The sequence below is a fragment of the Orcinus orca genome, chromosome 15 (genome assembly GCF_937001465.1).
Source record: "Orcinus orca chromosome 15, mOrcOrc1.1, whole genome shotgun sequence".
In the NCBI taxonomy this organism is placed as follows: Eukaryota; Metazoa; Chordata; class Mammalia; order Artiodactyla; family Delphinidae; genus Orcinus; species Orcinus orca.
Window position 1 is genome coordinate 38,498,862 of NC_064573.1, and position 20,714 is coordinate 38,519,575.

The 20,714-nt window shown below is 43.8% G+C and overlaps 1 protein-coding gene across 1 annotated transcript in view; it reads right to left on the reverse strand.

The window, feature by feature from the left end:
* FHOD3 (formin homology 2 domain containing 3) overlaps nt 1–20,714 on the reverse strand; it is a 505,940-nt gene that overhangs the window by 60,190 nt on the left and 425,036 nt on the right. Inside the window, exon 19 of the mRNA XM_049697949.1 lies at nt 15,948–16,828. Within this exon, the coding sequence (XP_049553906.1) occupies nt 15,948–16,828 (881 nt within the window). The remainder of the gene's footprint in view (nt 1–15,947; nt 16,829–20,714) is intronic.

Genomic DNA, 20,714 nt, shown 5'->3' on the forward strand with positions numbered 1-20,714 from the left:
TAAATGCACCCTCACTCTGTAGGGCAAGCTTGTCTTCTATATATTTAAGCAAATAAGCTTATCAGAAGCCCCTGAAATTTAGCTGAAATCTACTTTAAAATATTATTTTGTGTATAGAAGGCTAAGAAGGAATGAGAAAAGGTTTGACAAAATGCTGATTACAGGCAATGAAGACAGATGTGATGACTTGCGATGCCCACGTTGGGGTGCGGGGTGTCCACCCCTCCAGGTGCTACAGGGAGCCTGTCCAACATCCATTCCCTCTTCCCTGCTCACCAACAGGGACTTGATTTTTTTCAGGCTGGTAATATGTCAGTGAAATCAGCCACCTCCCTGGACCCTTGGCAGGTAAGGCTGGCAGTTTGGGTTTTTGTTTTCCTGATTAAAAAGAGATAGACCCAGTGAGCCATGCCTTTTGCCTTTCCTCCTTCTTCCTGCCTAGAATGTGGATGTGAGGCTCAGAGAGACAGCAGTGAGACATCTCATGAGCATAAGGAATGAAGCCACATGGACGGCAGCACGGAAGATGGAAGAAGCCTGGGACCTGGCATTGGAGAGGCGACTACCCACAGCCAGGCTCCAGCGCAGGAAGCATTTATGGGAAGGCAGGGGTTCCCTGGGAATCATTAGCCCTTAGCTCCCCATCTATAGAGTCCCCGTCATTCTAGGAGCCTGCAGAGATGACTGAGCAGGCCCAGCCCAACTGCAGCCTTTGTGCAAATGAGAAGAAGATGCCCACCTCCAGGGAGACACAGCCCCATGGCAAAGAGCTTGAGAGGGAAGCACCGCTCAGATTTCAGCCCTCCCCCCTCAGCCAGCGTCCACGTGCAGCAAGCAACCCACACAGACTCAGGGGTGGCTCTGAGCCTGAGATGTCCTTGCCCGCATTCTCAGTAGAACTCAGTTCACACCAACGGACACACCCACACCCACACCCCCATAAGTCGGGAAGCAGCAAGCTGCTGGGCATCCTGAGATAACGGGGAAGCTATCTTCACAAACGACGCTACACGTTTTCACAGCACTTCCATGGGGAAGCTATCTTCACAAACGACGCTACATGTTTTCAGAGCACTTCCAACCACTTCGCAAAGGAAGGAATGAGAATTAAAGTCATATCTGAAATTGAATTGTTAAATCTCTGGATTTTAGCCAAGAGGTATTTTAAATGCTCTTCTTCATAATTAAAACAGACTCCACTGAATGCTACTGACCCCTCAAGTGCCTTGGCGGCTGTCCTGCCCGACACGAGGGGTGGGTCATGCGGGCTTGTCCAACTCTCTCCTCCCCTCCCACAATGAACTGGAGCAGCGCCTGAAAGAACAAGCCAAAGTTCTCCGTGCCGGAGGCATGCGTCCTGTCTAGGGATTAGCCATCATCAGTTCTGATCCATTTCAATCCTCTTTCAGGGTCAAAGCCCAGACCAGCAAGAGTGACCTTCACTACGTCCTTCACCTGGTCCTATGTCTGAGTCACTGTCGCCCATCCTCTTCCACAAATCCTCTCGTGCCCCATCCTTCATTCCTGCCACCTGCACCCTGAGCCTGACCCCTGGTGCCAGCCTCTCAGGGCAGCCCACCATGGGCCTCCTGCTTCCAGCCTCTTCTCACCCCCAGCCCAGTCATCCTACTCTTGCTAAGAGTCTTTCTCAGGCACTCATCTCCTTATTGCACTTCTTTGATCAGACAGTCTGTGACTGTCCATTGTTTGAAATGAGAAAAATAGGAAATTGGTCAATGATAGAAAGAGGAGATAAAGCAGATAAGACACAGTGTTCCCTGTAACGGAGGTTAGGAAATGTTAAATGACCCTCTAAAGGCATCTGGAAAGGAAGGGCTAAGATGTGATGGGACAAAGGTGGAACAGGGTTGGGAGGATGACAGGAGGTGATACTTCTGGGCAGGAGATGAGAAAGTTGTTTTGCATTTTACTTGAGCCCAGACACACCCCCGAAAACAACACACAAACAAGGAAACAAAACGCCCAAACCTCCTGAAATATCAGTACAGGGCCTACTTGAAGGAACTGACAACACTTTCTTGAGAGAAGAAGAAAAAGATGTGCATAAATGAGAAACATCATGTTCCTGGATAGGAAGCCTCAGTGTTGTAAGGATGTTCATTATCTCTCATCATGGAATTTATATATAAATAATATATATATTTAAAATGATTCTAATCAAATTCCAACAAGATTTTTTTGGAATTAAAAAATATTCTAGAGTTACTATGAAAGAATATATGTGTATAAAATCCATAAGTAGAAATATATATAATATCTACCCAATTAGCTCTAAAAAGGTATTATAAAACGGATATAATTAATGTGTAGCACTGGCACTAAACAGCTACAATGATAGAACAGAATAGAATGAAAGTACAGAGAAAGCTCTCATACAGCGATCCAGGGCATTCCAACAAGAGCGCAACATCAGTGAGTCTCAATCCATCATGAAAGCCCAATTCTAATATGGAACCAAAGAAAGTAACTTTAAGTCAAAAGACTCAACATGGTAGGTTAACATCATGACAGACTGGATTGACTGACATCTTCCTTCTTTAAAAAAAAAAAGCCAGCAGAAAGCAAGAACACAGGCTGTGTGGGAATGGCCAAGAGTCATCATGGTTGGAGGATGCCACACCCCATGAGACCCCTCTGCTGATTGGCTGTTATCAGCGATGGTCCATGACAGCAAACCCTGAGCAGGAAAAGAGGCTGAGAAGCAATCTCAGTCCTTCAACTGCCTCTTGCTGGTTGGCAGGGTATCTTCCCACATTTATTTATTTTTTGCCTTTCTTTGATATAGATCTCATTTCCTGAGTACCTGGTTAGGCTCCTACACCTTGAATGGGGACATTTTTCATGGAGACCAACAAAAATGTGGGGGGCCACGATGCCACCGGCAGCAATGGTCGGTCCTGGGACAACAGGAAATAAGCATTTCTGCCTCAATTCTTTGATAAAAGGTCTATCAGCCAAACCTCTGCCCTCAGTTCTCAAGAATTCACAGGGCAGAAAGGATGCTGAGGGAGGCTCCTGTGGGTGGGGCTTCAGGCACAGGATGCTGGACTAGGGAGCTGCTGGAAGTGAAAATGGGAACAACTGTCTCTGGGGCAAGAGAGTTGCCCCAGCAACAGAGTGGAAGTGAGCAGAGTTGGGGGAACCAGGGTGGGGATGTCTTTGAACGTGAAATTTCCCCACGTACATCCAGAAGTTCTCAAGGTAAAAGAGGAACTTACTTCTTGAAGGGGCAGGAGGCACTCTAGGAAGAGGCCAGGCTCTGATTTGCTTCCAGAAAGCCTAGTGAAGCTGAACTTCTGAGCTGAACGAGGCAGCAACACCCAGAACCTCCTTCAAAACAACAACTATCAGGGAGCCTCCAACCTGCCAACAGTTGCCCTTCCAGAAATACAGTCTCTGGAGAAATGCTTCTGGTTTGCATGGAATGGAGGGCTTCTGTTTGTTTTTGACTTGGTCAAGAAGACTGCAGGGAGTGGGGAGAGGGTGTAACAGCCAAAAGGGTGAGAGACTGAGGTTACCCTCTATAGCAAGAGATGTTGTCAGGGCCAGCAGAGACCTCTTAGAGAGAAGCGCCAGGAAGGAAGTCACCAAGGCAGTTCAGCTCCTTTCTCCCAAGCTGTCCAAGAGGGCTGAGGGTCCAGTTCCAGGAGGCAGAAGTGAGCTCCTCCAGGAGGAAGCTTCAAACAGGCGGTGCCCATGACCACAAGACTTACAGAATTTCTAAGAAGCAAAGAAGAGGTACTCAATTTAAGCAGTGAGTGCTAACTGCCAAGGCTTAGGGGTAAGGGCTGTGACTTTCCTCTGCAGCCCTAGATTCACCTGGTGGTCAGCTCCCTGGGTGGGGGCCGTCTCTCTAGAACCAACCAGCTCCAAGAGGTTGGGCCCTGCAAACTCAGCCACTCCAAGGGGCAGAAAGTCACATACGACAGGAATATTTTTTAGAACGGTTAAACCACCTATTCAGGTCTTCTCAGGGGGACTCCGGGGCAATGCCAATCCTGATACAGAGATGGATGACCACAGGCCTCGCAGGGAGGAGACATGCAAGTCAGGTTTTTGGATAGAACAAAGTATTGCCTCCAAGAACAAGTCTTTTAGAATCTGCAAGTAAAGAGACAAACTTGATTCTGAATGGTTATGGGGTGGGTGACCGCCATGTAAGAGTGACCACAACCTGACAGCATTCAATATCCTGAGGACGAGACCATTACTCCCCCTCGTAATCATTCAGTTTTGGAAAAGAGAAGGGTGAATATTCAGGCAGCAGTTAGGAAAAAGTGGAAAGGAAAACTTTAACGCTAAATAGTAGTCATTAAGCTTAGAGGGTAATTTAAAATCTCACATCGGAATCTCAGGAAAGTCACGTTGAGACAAAGGCTAAGAAAATCAATAGCATAAAAAAAGACTGACCTGTTAACACAGCACAAAAGCACATTCTCCCCTGTTGCACTGGGTCTACCGAACAACCCTGGGAGGTCAGGCACACAGGATCACGCCTGGTTTCTTTCTTTTTTTCCCCCCATAATCAAAACCAGGCTCAGAGAGGTTGACCGACTTGCTCAAGGTCACACAGTTAGAGGTAGAGTCCAGACCAAATGAAATTTAAAGTTTCAGTAGCAAAGCATACAGATCATTAAGGAGAAAGAGAGAATCTTTTTTTTAAAAAATGACAAGATTTAAAAATCCCCAAGGGAAGAGCACGAGGAAGTGTTCAGAGCATGAGCTTGAAAGTAGCCGAAACAAAACGTCATCCAGGGATGACACGAACAGATTCAGGAGCCCTGAAGGGTAACTGCAAATATGCAGAGCATCAAGTCACCAGGGGCGTCAGCTGGGGTCTGACCCATTCACAGCCTGGAGACCTTGCCAAGTCACTGAATCTCTCTGTGTCTCCTGTCCTCTCTGGGACCCAATCTCACAGGGTTTGTTGTGAGGATGAAAGGAGACAATGGATATAAATCAGTGAGAACAAGGCTTGGCCCCTGGTAAGCACAACAGAAGTGTCTGCTGGGACTATTAGAAGAGTATTGCTGGTATTGATACATGTAAAGTATTCAGGACAATACCTGGAAAATAGTGCTTTCTAAGAATTAGCTCTTAGCTTTTTTCACTACCAATGACTCCTTTTTTTTTTTTTATCATTTTAACCTAATAACATTGTATTTTAAAAATATATGGTTTACCAAAGTGTATTTTTCATAACTAATGCATCTACCACGCTTACTGATCAAAGGCACCTACATAAACAGGAGCGTCAGATCAGACCGGTGTCCCCACCCTGAATAGTGATAGTTGCAGGAGACAGTGCAGGGACTTGATACTCAGTTTAGCCTGCAGAGCTGCTTCCCGGGGACATGGACAACTTGCCCGGGGCTTCCTGAATGAATGAAAAGAGCTTACGGATGCTCATTAGAGTCTGTGCAGACTCCCAGGCACATGGACAGTGCCTGGTGTGGGAAGTAGATCTAGTAAATGAGCCGTGGCACACCCTGATAAAGACGGCCAAGGTCCAGAGAAGGGTCACCATGAAGGCATAAAATTCCACGTGGGAGGAGAGGACAACGTGAGCAGAGTAGGGAGGGGAGCACGGGCAAAGACTGTGGAGGCTCACAGTCTGGGCAGGTGGATAGGGCTTGCCTTCCAAAGTTTTCTGAAATGTTGACACGGAGAGTCACCCCTTTGAATTTTTAAAAAGTAATTTTACTAGACACAAAGGATGCAGTTTTTAAAAAGCAGTTATTCAGCACACAGAACTTGTCATCACAGAGGGTGCTGTGACTGAAAACAGAAACTGGGCTAAGGACATGATTTATTAAGAGAACTCAGAGTCTTGGAGAATACTGCTAAGTTTGAGAGCATTTCCATGAAAGGCGACTGACCTCTCAAAACGCTTGTCAGCATCACTGTCACAGACCCTGGGGCTGGCTCAGCAAGGCATGAGCTCTAGAAATGGTAAATCATTCCTCCTCGTTCCCCGCTAACTGCCAAGAGTGATGCTACAGGATATTTTCGAAACTGTCCATTGAGAAAGTGACAATGACAGTGATGCCACAATACAGATGTCATAACGATGTGACTGCTATGGAATTTCCCTAAGTCCTGTAACGAGGGAGAAGGCCATATACATGGGAAAGCATTAAGGCAAAAGACAACAACAACATCGAAAAGCCAAAGATACCCCACATCCAAAAGCCAAAGAAACCTAAATAAAAGCTGAAAAACCTTTAGTTAGGAATAGAGTTTCTGAGGACCTGGCCCGAACAGGCTTGCTTATTGGTAAGTTTAGGAAAAAAATGTTAACTTCCCATATTTGTTCTTAGAGTCTTTTACAGCAGAGGCCAACGGAAAAAAAAATACATTTCCAATGTTAATGTAGTTTATCTAGTACCCTAACCAGCAGACTTTTGAGAGGGGAAGCGAGTACTCTTAATAATTATGCTGGGACCTCCGCACACACCAGGATCATCTTGGATACACTAGGGTGTGTGATCACCCCAGATAAGCTCCAAAGTTGGGTTTGGAATTTCCAGGGAGAATTCAGGTTTTCTGAGGGTGCTGTTCAATAAAATAACATACTTCCTTATGATCTGAACTTGAATATAAGGTAGGAAGATTTTCCTCTCTTCTCAGGAGAATAAAATGGAGGTGGACGTGAGGGGCCAGTGAAGGAGTCAATGTGGAAAGTGATGGTGGGAACAATGCCCTCCTCCATGGTGCCTCATTTTTCACTTTAAATCAATGGTTCACAACTTTGGCTAGGACCCTGGGGAGATTTTCAAAATAACCCAGGCCAGGGCTTACCTCAGACCAATAAATCATCATCTCTGAATTTTCTTAAAGAGTCACTGCTAATAGTTTCTGATATATTTCGAAACTTCAAGGTAAATAAATTTGAACAAATTTCTCCAAATCCATTCCGGAGCCCCCTCCCCTTAATAAAGCAATGAACCCAGGTGAGTAAGACAGCAATGAGTCCCCAAAGGGGAAAACAGGTCCCTTCTTCCTTCTGTGTGCCTCTTCCACTCCATACCTTTTGTGGTCTCTCTGGATCTGAGAGTATAAAAGCTGCCCTTTGGGGGCAAGAGGGAATTGGCTGTCCTGGATTAGGCACAGGGGTAGAAGGTCACTTCCTGAGGCTCCTCAGAGTGATGTCAAGTCCATGGAGGGTACCTCCCCACCCCCAGGGGCTTTCTGCCCTGACATCCTACCCTGGGGTCATTTTAACCACCTCTTAAGCCATTCTCCACGTCTTAGACTGGCAGAAGAGACTCAACATGATGAAATTTAGTGCAGGATTTCTGTCTCTTTCCTCAAAATATAATTAAAATCATCTTACTAAAAAGCTATATAGAGAGATTGGTTCAGGATGGTGGAGTAGAAGGACATGCTCTCACTCCCTCTTATGAGAATACCAGAATCACAACTAACTGCTGAACAATCATCGACAGGAAGACACTGGAACACACAAAAAAAGACATCCAAAGACAAAGGAAAAGCCACAATGAGATGGCAGGAGGAGCACAATCACAATAAAATCAAATCCCATAACTGCTGGGTGGGTGACTCACAAACTGGAGAACACTTATACCACAGAAGCCCACCCACTGGAGTGAAGGTTCTGAGCCCCACATCAGGCTTCCCAACCTGGGGGTCCGGCAACAGGAGGAGGAATTCGCAGAGAATCAGACTTTGAAGGCTACAGAGATTTGATTACAGGACTTCAACAGGACTGGGGGAAACAGAGACTCCACTCTTGGAAGGCACACACAAAGTAGTGTGCACATTGGGACCCCCAGGGGAAGGAGCAGTGACCTCATAGGAGACTGAACCAGACCTACTTGCTAGTGTTGCGGGGTCTCCTGCAGAGCGGGGGTGGCTGTGGCTCACTGTGAGGACAAGAACACTGGCAGCAGAAGTTCTGGGAAGTACTCCTTGGTGTGAGCCCTCCCAGAGGCCGCCATTAGCCCCACCAAAGAGCCCAGGTAGGCTCCAGTGTTTGGTCACCTCAGACCAAACAACCAACAGGGAGGGAAGGCAGCCCCACCCATGATCAGACAAGTGGATTAAAGTTTTACTGAGCTCTGCCCACCAGCAACACCCAGCTCTACCCACCACCAGTCCCTCCCATCAGGAAACTTGCACAAGCCTCTTAGATAGCCTCATCCACCAGAGGGCAGACAGCAGAAGCAAGAAGAACTACAATCCTGCAGCCTGTGGAACAAAAACCACATTCACAGAAAGATAGACAAGATGAAAAGACAGAGGGCTATGTACCAGATGAAGGAACAAGATAAAACCTCAGAAAAATAACTAAATGAAGTGGAGATAGGCAACGTTCCAGAAAACAATTCAGAATAATGATAGTGAAGATGATCCAGGACCTCGGAAAAGAAATGGAGGCCAAGATCGAGACGATGCAAGAAACGTTTAACAAAGACCTAGAAGAATTAAAGAACAAACACCTAGAAGAATTAAAGAACAAACAAACAGAGATGAACAATACAATAACTGAAATGAAAAATACACTAGAAGGAATCAATAGCAGAATAACTGAGGCAGAAGAACGGATAAGTGTCAGAAGACAGAAGACAGAATGGTGGAATTCACTGCCATGGAACAGAATAAAGTAAAAAGAATGAAAAGATATGAAGAGAGTCTCAGAGACCTCTGGGACAACATTAAATGCAAAAACATTCGCATTATAGGGGTTCCAGAAAGAGAAGAGAGAGAGAAAGGAGCTGAGAAAATATTTGAGGAGATTATAGTCGAAAATTTCCCTAACATGGGAAAGAAAATAGCCACCCAAGCCCAGGAAGCACAGAGAGTCCCATAGAGGATAAACCCAAGGAGAAACACACCGAGACACATAGTAATCAAATGGACAAAAATTAAAGACAAAGAAAAATTACTGAAAGCAGCAAGGGAAAAATGACAAATAACATACAAGAGAACTCCCATAAGGTTAACAGCTGATTTCTCAGCAGAAACTCTACAAGCCAGAAGGGAGTGGCATGACGTATTTAAAGTGATGAAAGGGAAGGACCTACTACCAAGATTACTCTACACGGCAAGGATCTCATTCACATTCGATGGAGAAATCAAAAGCTTTACAGACAAGCAAAAGCTAAGAGAATTCAGCACCACCAAACCAGCTCTACAACAAATGCTAAAGGAACTTCTCTAAGTGGGAAACACAAGAGAAGAAAAGGACTTTCAAAAACAAACCCATAACAATTGAGAAAACTATAATAGGAACATACATATTGGTAATTACCTTAAACGTGAATAGATTAAATGCTCTAACCAAAAGACACAGGCTCGCTGAATGGATACAAAAACAAGACCCGTATATGTGCTGTCTACAAGAGACCCACTTCAGACCTAGGGACACATACAGACTGAAAGTGAGGGGATGGAAAAAGATATTCCAAGCAAATGGAAATCAAAAGAAAGCTGGAGTAGCAATACTCATAGCAGATAAAATAGACTTTAAAATAAAGAATGTTACCAGGGACAAGGAAGGACACTACATAATGATCAAGGGATCAATCCAAGAAGAATATATAACAATTATAAATATATATGCACCCAACATAGGAGCACCTCAATACATAAGGCAACTTCTAACAGCTATAAAAGAGGAAATTGACAGCAACACAATAATAGTGGGGGACTTTAAGACCTCACTTACACCAATGGACAGATCATCCAAACAGAAAATTCATAAGGAAACACACGTTTTAAGTGACGAAATAGACCAGAGATATTTAATTGATATTTATAGGATATTCCATACAAAAACAGCAGATTACACTTTCTTTTCAAGTGCACACAGAACATTCTCCAGGATAGATCACATCTTGGGTCACAAATCAAGCCTCAGTAAATTTAAGAAAATTAAAATCATATCAAGCATCTTTTCTGTCCACAACGCTATAAGATTAGAAATGAATTACAGGGAAAAAAACATAAAAAACACAAACACATGGAGGCTAAACCATACGTTACTAAATAACAGAGATCTCTGAAGAAATCAAAGAGAAAATTAAAAAATACCTAGAGACAAATGACAATGAAAACACGATGACCCAATACCTATGGGATGCAACAAAAGCAGTTCTAAGAGGGACGTTTATAGCTATACAAGACTACCTCGAGAAAGAAGAAAAATCTCAAATAAACAATCTAACCTTACACCTAATGGAACTAGAGAAAGAAGAACAAACAAAATCTAAAGTTAGTAGAAGGAAAGAAATCATAAAGATCAGAGAAGAAACAAATGAAATAGAAACAAAGAAAACAATAGCAAAATCAATAAAACTAAAAGCTGGTGCTTTGAGAAGATAAAATTGATAAACCATTAGCCAGACTCATCAAGAAAAAGAGGGAGAGGATTCAAATCAATAAAATTAGAAATGAAAAAGCAGAAGGTACAACAGACACCGCAGAAATACAAAGCATCCTAAGAGACTACTACAAGCAACACTATGCCAATAAAATGGACAACCTGGAAGAAATGGACAAATCCTTAGAAAGGTATAACCTTCCAAGTATAAACCAGGAAGAAATAGAAAATATGAACAGACCAATCACAAGTAATGAAATTGAAACTGTTATTAAAAATCTTCCAACAAACAAAAGCCCAGGACCAGAGGGCTTCACAGATGAATTCTAAGAAACATTTAGAGAAGAGTTAACACCCATCCTTCTCAAACTCTTCCAAAAAATTGCAGAGGAAGCAACACTCCAAAACTCATTCTATGAGGCCACCATCACCCTGATACCAAAACCAGACAAAGATACTACAAAAAAAGAAAATTACAGACCAATATCACTCATGAATATAGATGCAAAAATCCTCAACAAAATACTAGCAAACGGAATCCAACAACACATTAAATGGATCATACACCATGATCAAGTGGGATTTATCCCAGGGATGCAAGGATTCTTCAGTATACGCAAATCAATCAATGTGATACACCATATTAATAAATTGAAGAATAAAAACCATATGATCATCTCAATAGATTCAGAAAAAGCTTTTGACAAAATTCAAAACCCATTTATTATAAAAACTCTCCAGAAAGTGGGCACAGAGGGAAACTACCTCAACATAATAAAGGGCATATACAACAAACCCACAGCCAAGATCATTCTCAATGCTGAAAAACTGAAAGCATTTCCTCTAAGATCAGGAACAAAACAAGGATGTCGACTCTCACCACTATTATTCAACATAGTTTTGGAAGTCCTAGCCATGGTAATCAGAGAAGAAAAAGAAATAAAAGGAATACAAATTGGAAGAGAAGAAGTAGAACTGTCACTGTTTGCAGATGACATGATACTATACATAGAGAATCTTTAAGATGCCACCAAAAAAACTACTAGAGCTAATCAATGAATTTGGGTAAGTTGCAGGATACAAAATTAATGCACAGAAATCTCTTGCATTCCTATACACTAATGATGAAAAATCTGAAAGAGAAATTAAGGAAACACTCCCATTTACCACTGCAAGAAAAAGAATAAAATACCTAGGAATAAACCTACCTCGGGAGACAAAAGACCTGTATGCAGAACACCATAAGACACTGATGAATGAAATTAAAGATGGTACAAACAGATGGAGAGATATACCATGTTCTTGGATTGGAAGAATCAATACTGTGAAAATGATTATACTACCCAAAGCAATCTACAGAGTCAATGCAATCCCTATCAAATTACCAATGGCATTTTTTTACAGAACTGTAACAAAAAATCTTAAAATTTGCATGGAGACACAAAAGACCCCAAGTAGCCAAAGCAGTCCTGAGGGATAAAACAGAGCTGGAGGAATCAGACTCCCTGATTTCAGACTATACTACAAAGCTACAGTAATCAAGACAGTATGGTACTGGCACAAAAACAGAAACATAGATCAATGGAACAGGATAGAAAGCCCAGAGATAAACCCACCCACCTATGCGCAACTAATCTATGACAAAGGAGGCAAGGATATACAACGGAGAAAAGGCAGTCTCTTCAATAAGCGGTGCTGGGAAAACTGGACAGCTACATGTAAAAGAATGAAATTAGAACACTTCCTAACACCATACACAAAAATAAACTCAAAATGGATTAGAGACCTAAATGTAAGACTGGACACTATAAAACTCTTAGAGGAAAACATAGGCAGAACACTCTTTGACATAAATCACAGCAAGATCTTTTTTGATCCACCTCCTAGAGTAATGGAAATAGAAACAAATATAAACAAATGGGACCTAATGAAACTTCAAAGCTTTTGCAAAGCAAAGGAAACTACAAACAAGACAAAAAGACCACTTTCAGAATGGGAGAAAATATTTGCAAACAAATCAATGGACAAAGGATTAATCTCCAAAATATATAAACAGCTCATGCAGCTCAATATTAAAAAACCAACCCAATCAATAAGTAGGCGGAAGACCTAAATAGACATTTCTCCAAGGAAGACATACAGATGGCCAAGAAGCACATGAAAAGCTGCTCAACATCACTATTAGAGAAATGCAAATCAAAACTACAATGAGGTATCACCTCACACCAGTTAGAAAATCTACAAACAACAAATGCTGGAGAGCGTGTGGAGAAAAGAGAACCCTCTTGCACTGTTGGTGGGAATGTAAATTGATACAGCCACTAAGGAGAACAGTATGGATATTCCTTAAAAAACTAAAAATAGAATTATCATATGACCCAGCAATCCCACTACTGGGCATATACCCAGAGAAAACCATAATTCAAAAAGACACATGCACCCTAATATTCATTGCAGCACTATTTACAATAGCCAGGTCGTGGAAGCAACCTAAATGTCCATTGACAGACGAATAGATAAAGAAGATGTGGTACATATATACAATGGAATATTACTCAGCCATAAAAAGGAACAAAATCGGGTCATTTGTAGAGACGTGGATGGATCTAGAGACTGTCATACAGAGTGAAGTAAGTCAGAAAGAGAAAAGCAAGTATCTTATATTAATGCATATATGTGGAACCTAGAAAAATAGTACAAATGAACTGGTTTGAAACTGGCAGAAATTGAGACACAGATGTAGAGGACAAATGTACGGACACGAAGGGGGTAAAGGGGGTGGTGGTGGTGGTTGTGGGATGAATTGGGAGTTGGGATTGACATATATACACTAATGTGTATAAAAGGGATAACTAATAAGAATCTGCTATATAAAAAAATAAATAAAATTCAAACAAAAAGCTATATGTATATTATACCTATATATATGTATATATCTCCTGCTGTGAGATAAAAGTAGATCCAGTTCCAGAAACTACTTGGAAAGGAAATCAAAAAGCACATCTTTCCGTCCTTATCATTTCCATTAAGTGGTCACCCAGCCTTGCATCTGGCACATGGCTCTTTAGAGGTAACTCGGTTGGTCATAACCATGCCCTGCAACTCTAGTCTGGTGTAAGTTTTCTGATGGAAACTACAACTGATTCCCTTTGCTCTGTGCTGCCTTGTGAAGTCTATTTTATTTTTGATGCACTCTATCATGTTTAATGAAAAACTTCTCATGAGCCAGAATTCGGAGGTGGCTGTTTACAGCTGAGTTTTATGAAAATCACAGTCAAGGATTAGAAACAGAAGTAAAATTGGTTGTACCTGTATGGGTAACATACACATAACAGGTTCAATGCTCCAGTTTGTATTCTCACCTTTTGTAACATTTATCAATTACCCCCTACTCACATTTCCTAGCCTCCCAAGATGGTCTCCTGGGTCTCACTGTAGAACCTTCTGGAATCAGTTTGGTAAATTTTTCAATATATTACTTTTCCTCTTATGCTCTCACTTTATAAAAGCTAGGTGAACATTTGTCCTTAAGCTGGGAAATAAAGGATTTTAAGAGGTTGCCACCTACTTCAAGCAAGACTGGAACTTTGGGCTACTGAGAGGGCACCAACCAGGCTCTTATCACCAACCACAGTGGGATCAAGAGAAGGAAGCGGGGCAGGTGAACCCATTTTCTGTATTCTCAAGGAAGCTTTTAACTTTGCCATTTCCTTTGTAAAAATGAAGTCAGAAGTGCCTTCACTGCCAAACTGTTACTCTTTTATTCTTCCCACCCTGAGTCAAGAGCCAGCCTCCCCGTCAGCAACCTCCGAGGCTGAGGAGCAACCAGGGAAAGCCCAGAGGGTGCAGGCAGCCACGCGGGACGATGGAGACGGGCCAACCAGATCAGCGTGTTGGAGCGTGAAGGGAGTGAGGACACATCCTAGGTAACTCCCGGCCACCACGTCTGCTGTTTCAACCCCGCCAGGCCAGTTTTCTCCCAGATGCCAGGTCTGACAGTAAGAATTGAAGGGGGCATGAGGGTGGCTCATCACCACACGTGACCAGTCCTGGGAAGTCAGGACACAGAGACACCAAGAGCAGGTGCCCAACATCACTTCTCTTAGTGTCATTTTCTAGAGAGGACAAGAGGGGGTCTACTTCCAGTTGGAGGAGAAGACTGATGGCACGATTTTCTGTATTGGATCCTAGCAGTTTGATTTGTAAACAGGAGAAAACTTTAATCTTGACTTGGGGGTGGGGTGGGGTAGGGCTGGAAATGGTTTAAGATTCACATCCTTGCTGGGACTGGGCAGAAATCATTGCCAAGGGTAAAACCAACTCAGGAAGAGCAGCAGGTAGATCCAGACCCCCAGGCACAGGTTTTAACAGGAAGTTGACTGCTTACAGCTCCCGCCCTAGCCTTTCAGCATCACACAGTGGTGACAGGCGCTAACTCCATCACTCTGGTCCTCATCTGAAGGATACTCCTGTCCTGAGGATGCTGCACATACTTTTTGATTCAAACTCAGTGCCCGATTGGCAGGTCAGGGAGCCCAACTCAGGCATCTTTATACTCACCCAATACGATGCTAAGTGAAGCAACCCATGGAGCTGGAATTAATTCACGATAATAAGTTCTTACATGTTTAAACTATACTTTACAAAGCTTTTTCTCTTACCCTTAGTTCCTGAGAAGATAGTCTTAAACCTGTTTTAAAACTGTAATATACCCAGAATCACAAGAGTTTTTTTTAAAAAAAAACAGTTCTTTAAGATATGTAAAGGAGACCCTATTAATGCAGTGAATTATAAGAAATAAAATCTGTGACAGCATCATGCACCCTCTTCCTCAGTGTTCATTAGCCATGACTTTACCTTTGATGTCCAGTAACTTCATGTACAGAGCTTTCCATTTATAAAAGTGGATAGAATATCTCTGTTAAAAATATCACAGCAGCAATGCCTACAGGGTTCTCAAACATCTATGAAAAATAAGAAATCTAGATACATGTGTAATGTTTACAGGATGCTAACTATATGGTTATTTGGAAATATCTAGATAGTTGCAGCATGCTGACTCAGCCAGGAGATTATCTGAAGAAATGCCACGCGGATTACTGCCTTTGTGAAAGCACTGTGTGGTTACAGCTGAGGTTCAAACTACTACTATCAACCATAAACAACAAAGGTTAAGTGTGAATAAACACATCCCCGGGATGAAGTCGGTATGTTTGATTAATTAGCAAGCCTACTTTCCTCTAGAGAATGTCAACATCTGCTGTCGGGCCATACTAACATTCCCTGGGTAACCCTTTTGTTTCTTCCTCAAGGTTACTGGGTTCTTTGAAAGCTATTTCGCCTGTTAGTGTCAGTAAGCTGCTGTCCATGTTAGCAATGAAGTGTCCCTTACGCATTTAGCTCACACCTAGCATGTGGCACTGAGAGTACTGTATTAAAGGTTAGATTTTTATACCAACTCCCTTTTTTAGCAAATAGCAAGAGCAACATGAAGGGCATTTTATATAGAACAAATCTCTCCGTTCTACCCAACAGCTGAAGGTAACTGCAAATCAAGAGGCATGCTGGATGCTAGCGGTACCTTGGAGACAGCCAGTTCCTTCGATTTAGACTCAAACAGGTGCTCCAGCTTGGAAGTGTCCACCTTAATAGGTTCCAGTTTCGACCACAGGAATTCTCTGCAGCGGCCGTTCTTCTTACACGGCCACTCAAAAGGCCGCACTTCATTCCAGAACAGACGGATGGTCTTCTTTTTCTTGGTGAATGCTGGTTGACCCCTGGGTACCTGGGGCCACCCTAAGCCCTGAGGAGGAGCACTGAATACTGGAGGAGGAGCCAATAAATTACCGGGGACTGGAGGGGGAGGCACGCCGTCCAGCAGGGGTGGAGGGGGAGGGGGCGGCAAACCGAGAAAGGTGGGCGGGGGTGGGGGAGGCAGCCCCGGGGCCTCCCTGTGACCCAGGTCCACGTCCAGGACGTCAATGTCATCCTCCTCCCCCAGGTCAGTGAAATCCATGTCTTGGATTCTGAGCTCCCGCGGATTGGCCATGAGCTGGTCCCAGATGTAGTCAGATTCCGTCTTGGGCTGTGCCGACACCTTCTCCGTGACCTTGTCATTGGGCTCGGCATCAGGGGAGACGGACCCTCTCCCTAGGTCCCCGCTGTTGAATTTCTCAGCAAAGGCTTTCACGCTGCCCCGATTGTCCAGACAGCCAACGTCCACCCTCCTGACGCTCTCATCCTGGGCCAGAGAGTTGGCCTGCAAGGTGGATATCCGGCTGGCCAGGCTGGCTACGGCCTCCGCCCCCTGCGCAGTCCTCGTGGTCTCGCCCTCCCCCTTCTCATCATCCGTGGGCTTTCTGTTATGGGCATACAGCATGTCCAGCATGAACCGTTTGCTGGTAAGGATGTCGCCACACTGCTCATTTACACCGGCATCCTGAACACCCGCAGACCACAAACCTGAAAAGTTCACAGGAAAACAAAACATGAGAACGTGGCATGGGCCTCAATACTCTGAGAAAGCAACTAGGCAACATGTGGACATTGCACACAGAGGGATTCAGGAAGGCACAGAAATAAAGCAATTGGAGCGGAAGGTGGTCATGCCTGACAAGATGCTCTTGATCAGAAAGAGATGCTACATCAAAGAGCCAATGACCCACTCTAGGACCCAAGACTCTTGTAGGTATGACACTGCTTGTGGCTCTGGCCTAGGCTCATGGGAAAAATTTTCCGCACCTTTGCTGCCCACCCATGACAGCTGGTCAGGACCCACCCAGGATAACTAAGGGGCTTCTGCTCAAACTACACACAGGGAGGCAAGGAAATGCTCCCTCACCCGTGGCAGATGTTGGAAAGGCTGTAGAGTTATCCCCCTTTCTCCCCCTACTCCACCTCTGCACCAGGGCAGCCAAAGTGTCTGGAGAAATGCACAGACCATGCCATTGGTCACACTTTAAGTTCATGGCCACCAGTCTTCAGGTGATGCTGCCTGGCGGTCCCATCCATGACCTCTCCTAGATGACTTTTCACACACCTCCACTCTCCTCTAGCATCCCCCACCCATCTCATCCTCTGCAAGCATGGCCTTGTTTCCTGTTTCAAAAACTTAATAGACAAAGTCAGAGATCTTCCAGGGCCTCCATTCTGCCTCCACCCACCCACCTGCACCTGAACCCTGACCATGGCCTCTGTCCTGTGACACTGACAAACAGTCCTCTTAGCAGGGGTCAACCGCTCCACTCGTGCATTCGGAAGCCACTCCAGCAATTCTCCATCCTGCATCTCCCAGGCTCCCCCTACTAGGCCTTCCTACTGGCATATGAACATGGTATAATTTTACCCATGAAACAAAAACAGAAAACCTCACTTGATTCCACTTATGCCTCCACCTATAATCCAAATTTTCTCCTTTCTTTTAAAGGAAAGCTGCTTATAAGAGTTGTTTTGCTATCTCCAATTTCTTTCTTTTTTCTCTCTTGAAGCCAGTCTAGTGAAGTTTTTGCTCCCTTTCAAAGATGCTCCTTTCCGGGTGACCGATGACCTTGCTGTTGCACTAGACGCAGCTGTCGCTCCCTCATCTTTGACTTATGTCCTTCACTTGGCCTCCCAGACATTGCACTCACTTGCTTTGCCTTCTTCTTTTTGGCTGCTCCTTCTCAGTCTCCTGGGTTGGTTCCTCCTTGTCTTTAAGTGTCCCTGGACCTCTTCTCTCCATCTACTCTCACTTTCTTAGTCACCATCTCATTCAGTCTCAGGGCTTGAAATACCACCTTCTGCCCTCACTCCCATCCACTCACTGAAACTGCTTCTCCTGCAGTCATTTCCTACCTCAGACACGACTACTTCACCCATCTTGCTGCCAATTCCAAAAGCCTCAGAGGCATCCTTGACTTTTATCCTGTTCTTTCACCCCACACAGCAGGGCATCCTGTTAGCTAAATCTTCATGTTACATCCGGAATCCAGCCACTTTTCTCGTCACCACTCCTGCCATGACCCCGGTCCGATCCAGCATGGTTTCTTGCCGACGGTATTGCAGGGGAGCCCCTAGCTGGTCTCAGCTTCCACTCTTGTCCCTCTGCAGTCAGTTCTCAACACCACAGCCACGTGATGTGTTACAATGTCCGATAGTATCTCTCTGCTTAAAGTCTTCTAATAGTGCCACATTTCACTGAGACAAAAAGTCAATGACCTGTCAATGTTCCCAAGCCATGTGTGATCCCACCTTAATTTTCTTTCCTCTCCTACCACCACCTCTACCACTGCCACCACCCCAGATATACACACGTGAACCTCTTCAGCTACAGCAGCTCCTTGACATCCCTAGAACTCACCAGGCGTGAGGTGATCCAGCCTCAGGATCTTTGCCCTTCCTGGGACAAACCCAGGTAATCACACAATTTGCTTCTCAACTTCCTTTAGGTCTTTGCTCAAATAGTATCTTCCCAGTGAAATCTTCCCCGATCACCTATTTAAAATTGTGCAAACCTCCCTCTCCCCCCCGTTTCATCCTTTCCTGCTTTATTTTCTGCCCAAGCACTTCTTACTGTCTAATCTTCCACACATTTCCCTTTTTGATTTTACTGTTGCCTCTGCCCCATCACTGGAATGGTTATCATTACTTGTTAAGCTGTGCTCCTCCTTGAAATGTAAACTCTACAACAGCAGGGGTCTGGGTTTGTTTTGTTCCCTGTTGTATCCCCAGCACCTAGGATGAATGAATGAATGAATGGTCACCAATGTTATCCCTCTGAATTTGCTTCCTAAGGGCCAGCAGGGCTGTGCAGTGGGCATTTCAGGATGTGAGTTCCATCAGATATCTAGGGCCTGTGTGGATACTTGTTTGGGGAGGGGGCAGAAGACCTAGGCCGTGGACATGAGCATCAGGAGTCTTCTTTCTACCAAAGAAGAGCCAGATCAAACGGGCTGGGGGGGGGGGACACTGGTCTTCCCACATAGCTGGGCCTTCATCTTGAGGAGGTATTTACTGGGGAAGCACAGAGGCCCCCTGGTGCTCCATTTTTTCCTGTGTAGCTTTGTCCTCTATGTTCTCCTCGACAGTGGCCTAAGCTCACCAAGCGACCAACACCAGAACAAGGAGCTCTTAAGCCCTCTTGTAGGTTGGTTTCACAAACAAAATACACTTAGGCGATAACCACCATCAAAGAGAGAAGAGGTGGCATTTGAGGACACGACGGAAAAACTTCTACAGCTGGTCAGACAGTCCTGTAAATAGGGAGACTGCTTTGATGCCAGGAGGCTGTGGCAGATAAAGTGGCTGAGTCTCTCTGAACAGACTGCCTCACTCTCTCCATTTATTGGGAAATGTTGGCAGTTACTTATTTTGGCAACAGGGGAAAGAGCATAATCAGGTAACATTCTGAATGCTGGTTTTCTCGTTTACATTCTTCATTCATTTAGGTCTTTTTAAAATCATTATGTAGGGTGCTTCTTTGTCCCTAGTAATTTCCTCTGCTCTGAAGTCTACTTTATCTGATATTAATATAACCACTCCAGCTTTTCTTTGATTAATGTTGGCATGATATCTTTTCCCAACTTTTAACTTTCCATCTGCCCATGTCATTACGTTTGAAATGAGTGTTGTATATGATAGCATGTAGCTGGGTTGTGTTTTTATACACTCAGCAAATCTCTGTCTTTTAATTGATATGTTAGGGCTTAAGTCTGCTGTTTTATTTGTTGTGTTTGATCTCTTTGTTTCAGTGTCTGTTTCTCCTTTCTTGGTCTTGGGTGGATTACTTGAACATTTTTTAGAATTTCAACATGATTCATTTAGAGTGTTTCTGAGTACATGGCTTCATGTAATTTTCTTAGTGGTTGCTCTAGGTATTACAATATATACGCTAACTTATTTAGTCTATTGGTATTTACTACTTTGAAGTGTAGAAACCTTACTTCCATTTCGATCCCATTACCCTCCCACTTTTAAAAATACAATTGTCTTAAGTACTTCCTCTACATGTACTGAACACCATATATCAAAGGTAATTTTTGCTTCCACTATCAAATATGATTTAAGAAGCTCATGAGTAAAAAGAGAGCATTTTTTAATTTACCCCTATTTTTACCCATTCTGTTGTTCTTTTCTTTCTGGAGTCCCAAGCCTTCTTCTGTCATCATTTCCTTTCTGTTCGGAGAACTTCCTTTAGCCATTCTTCAAGGGTAGGTCTGCTAGTGTCAAATTCTCCTAGTTTTTCTTTAACTGAGAATGTCTTTACTTTCCCTGCATTGTTAAAGGCTACTTTTACTGTATATGTAATTCATGGTTGATAGTTCTAGTCTTTTAGCACTTGATAGATGCTGTGCCCCTTCCTGCTGGCCTC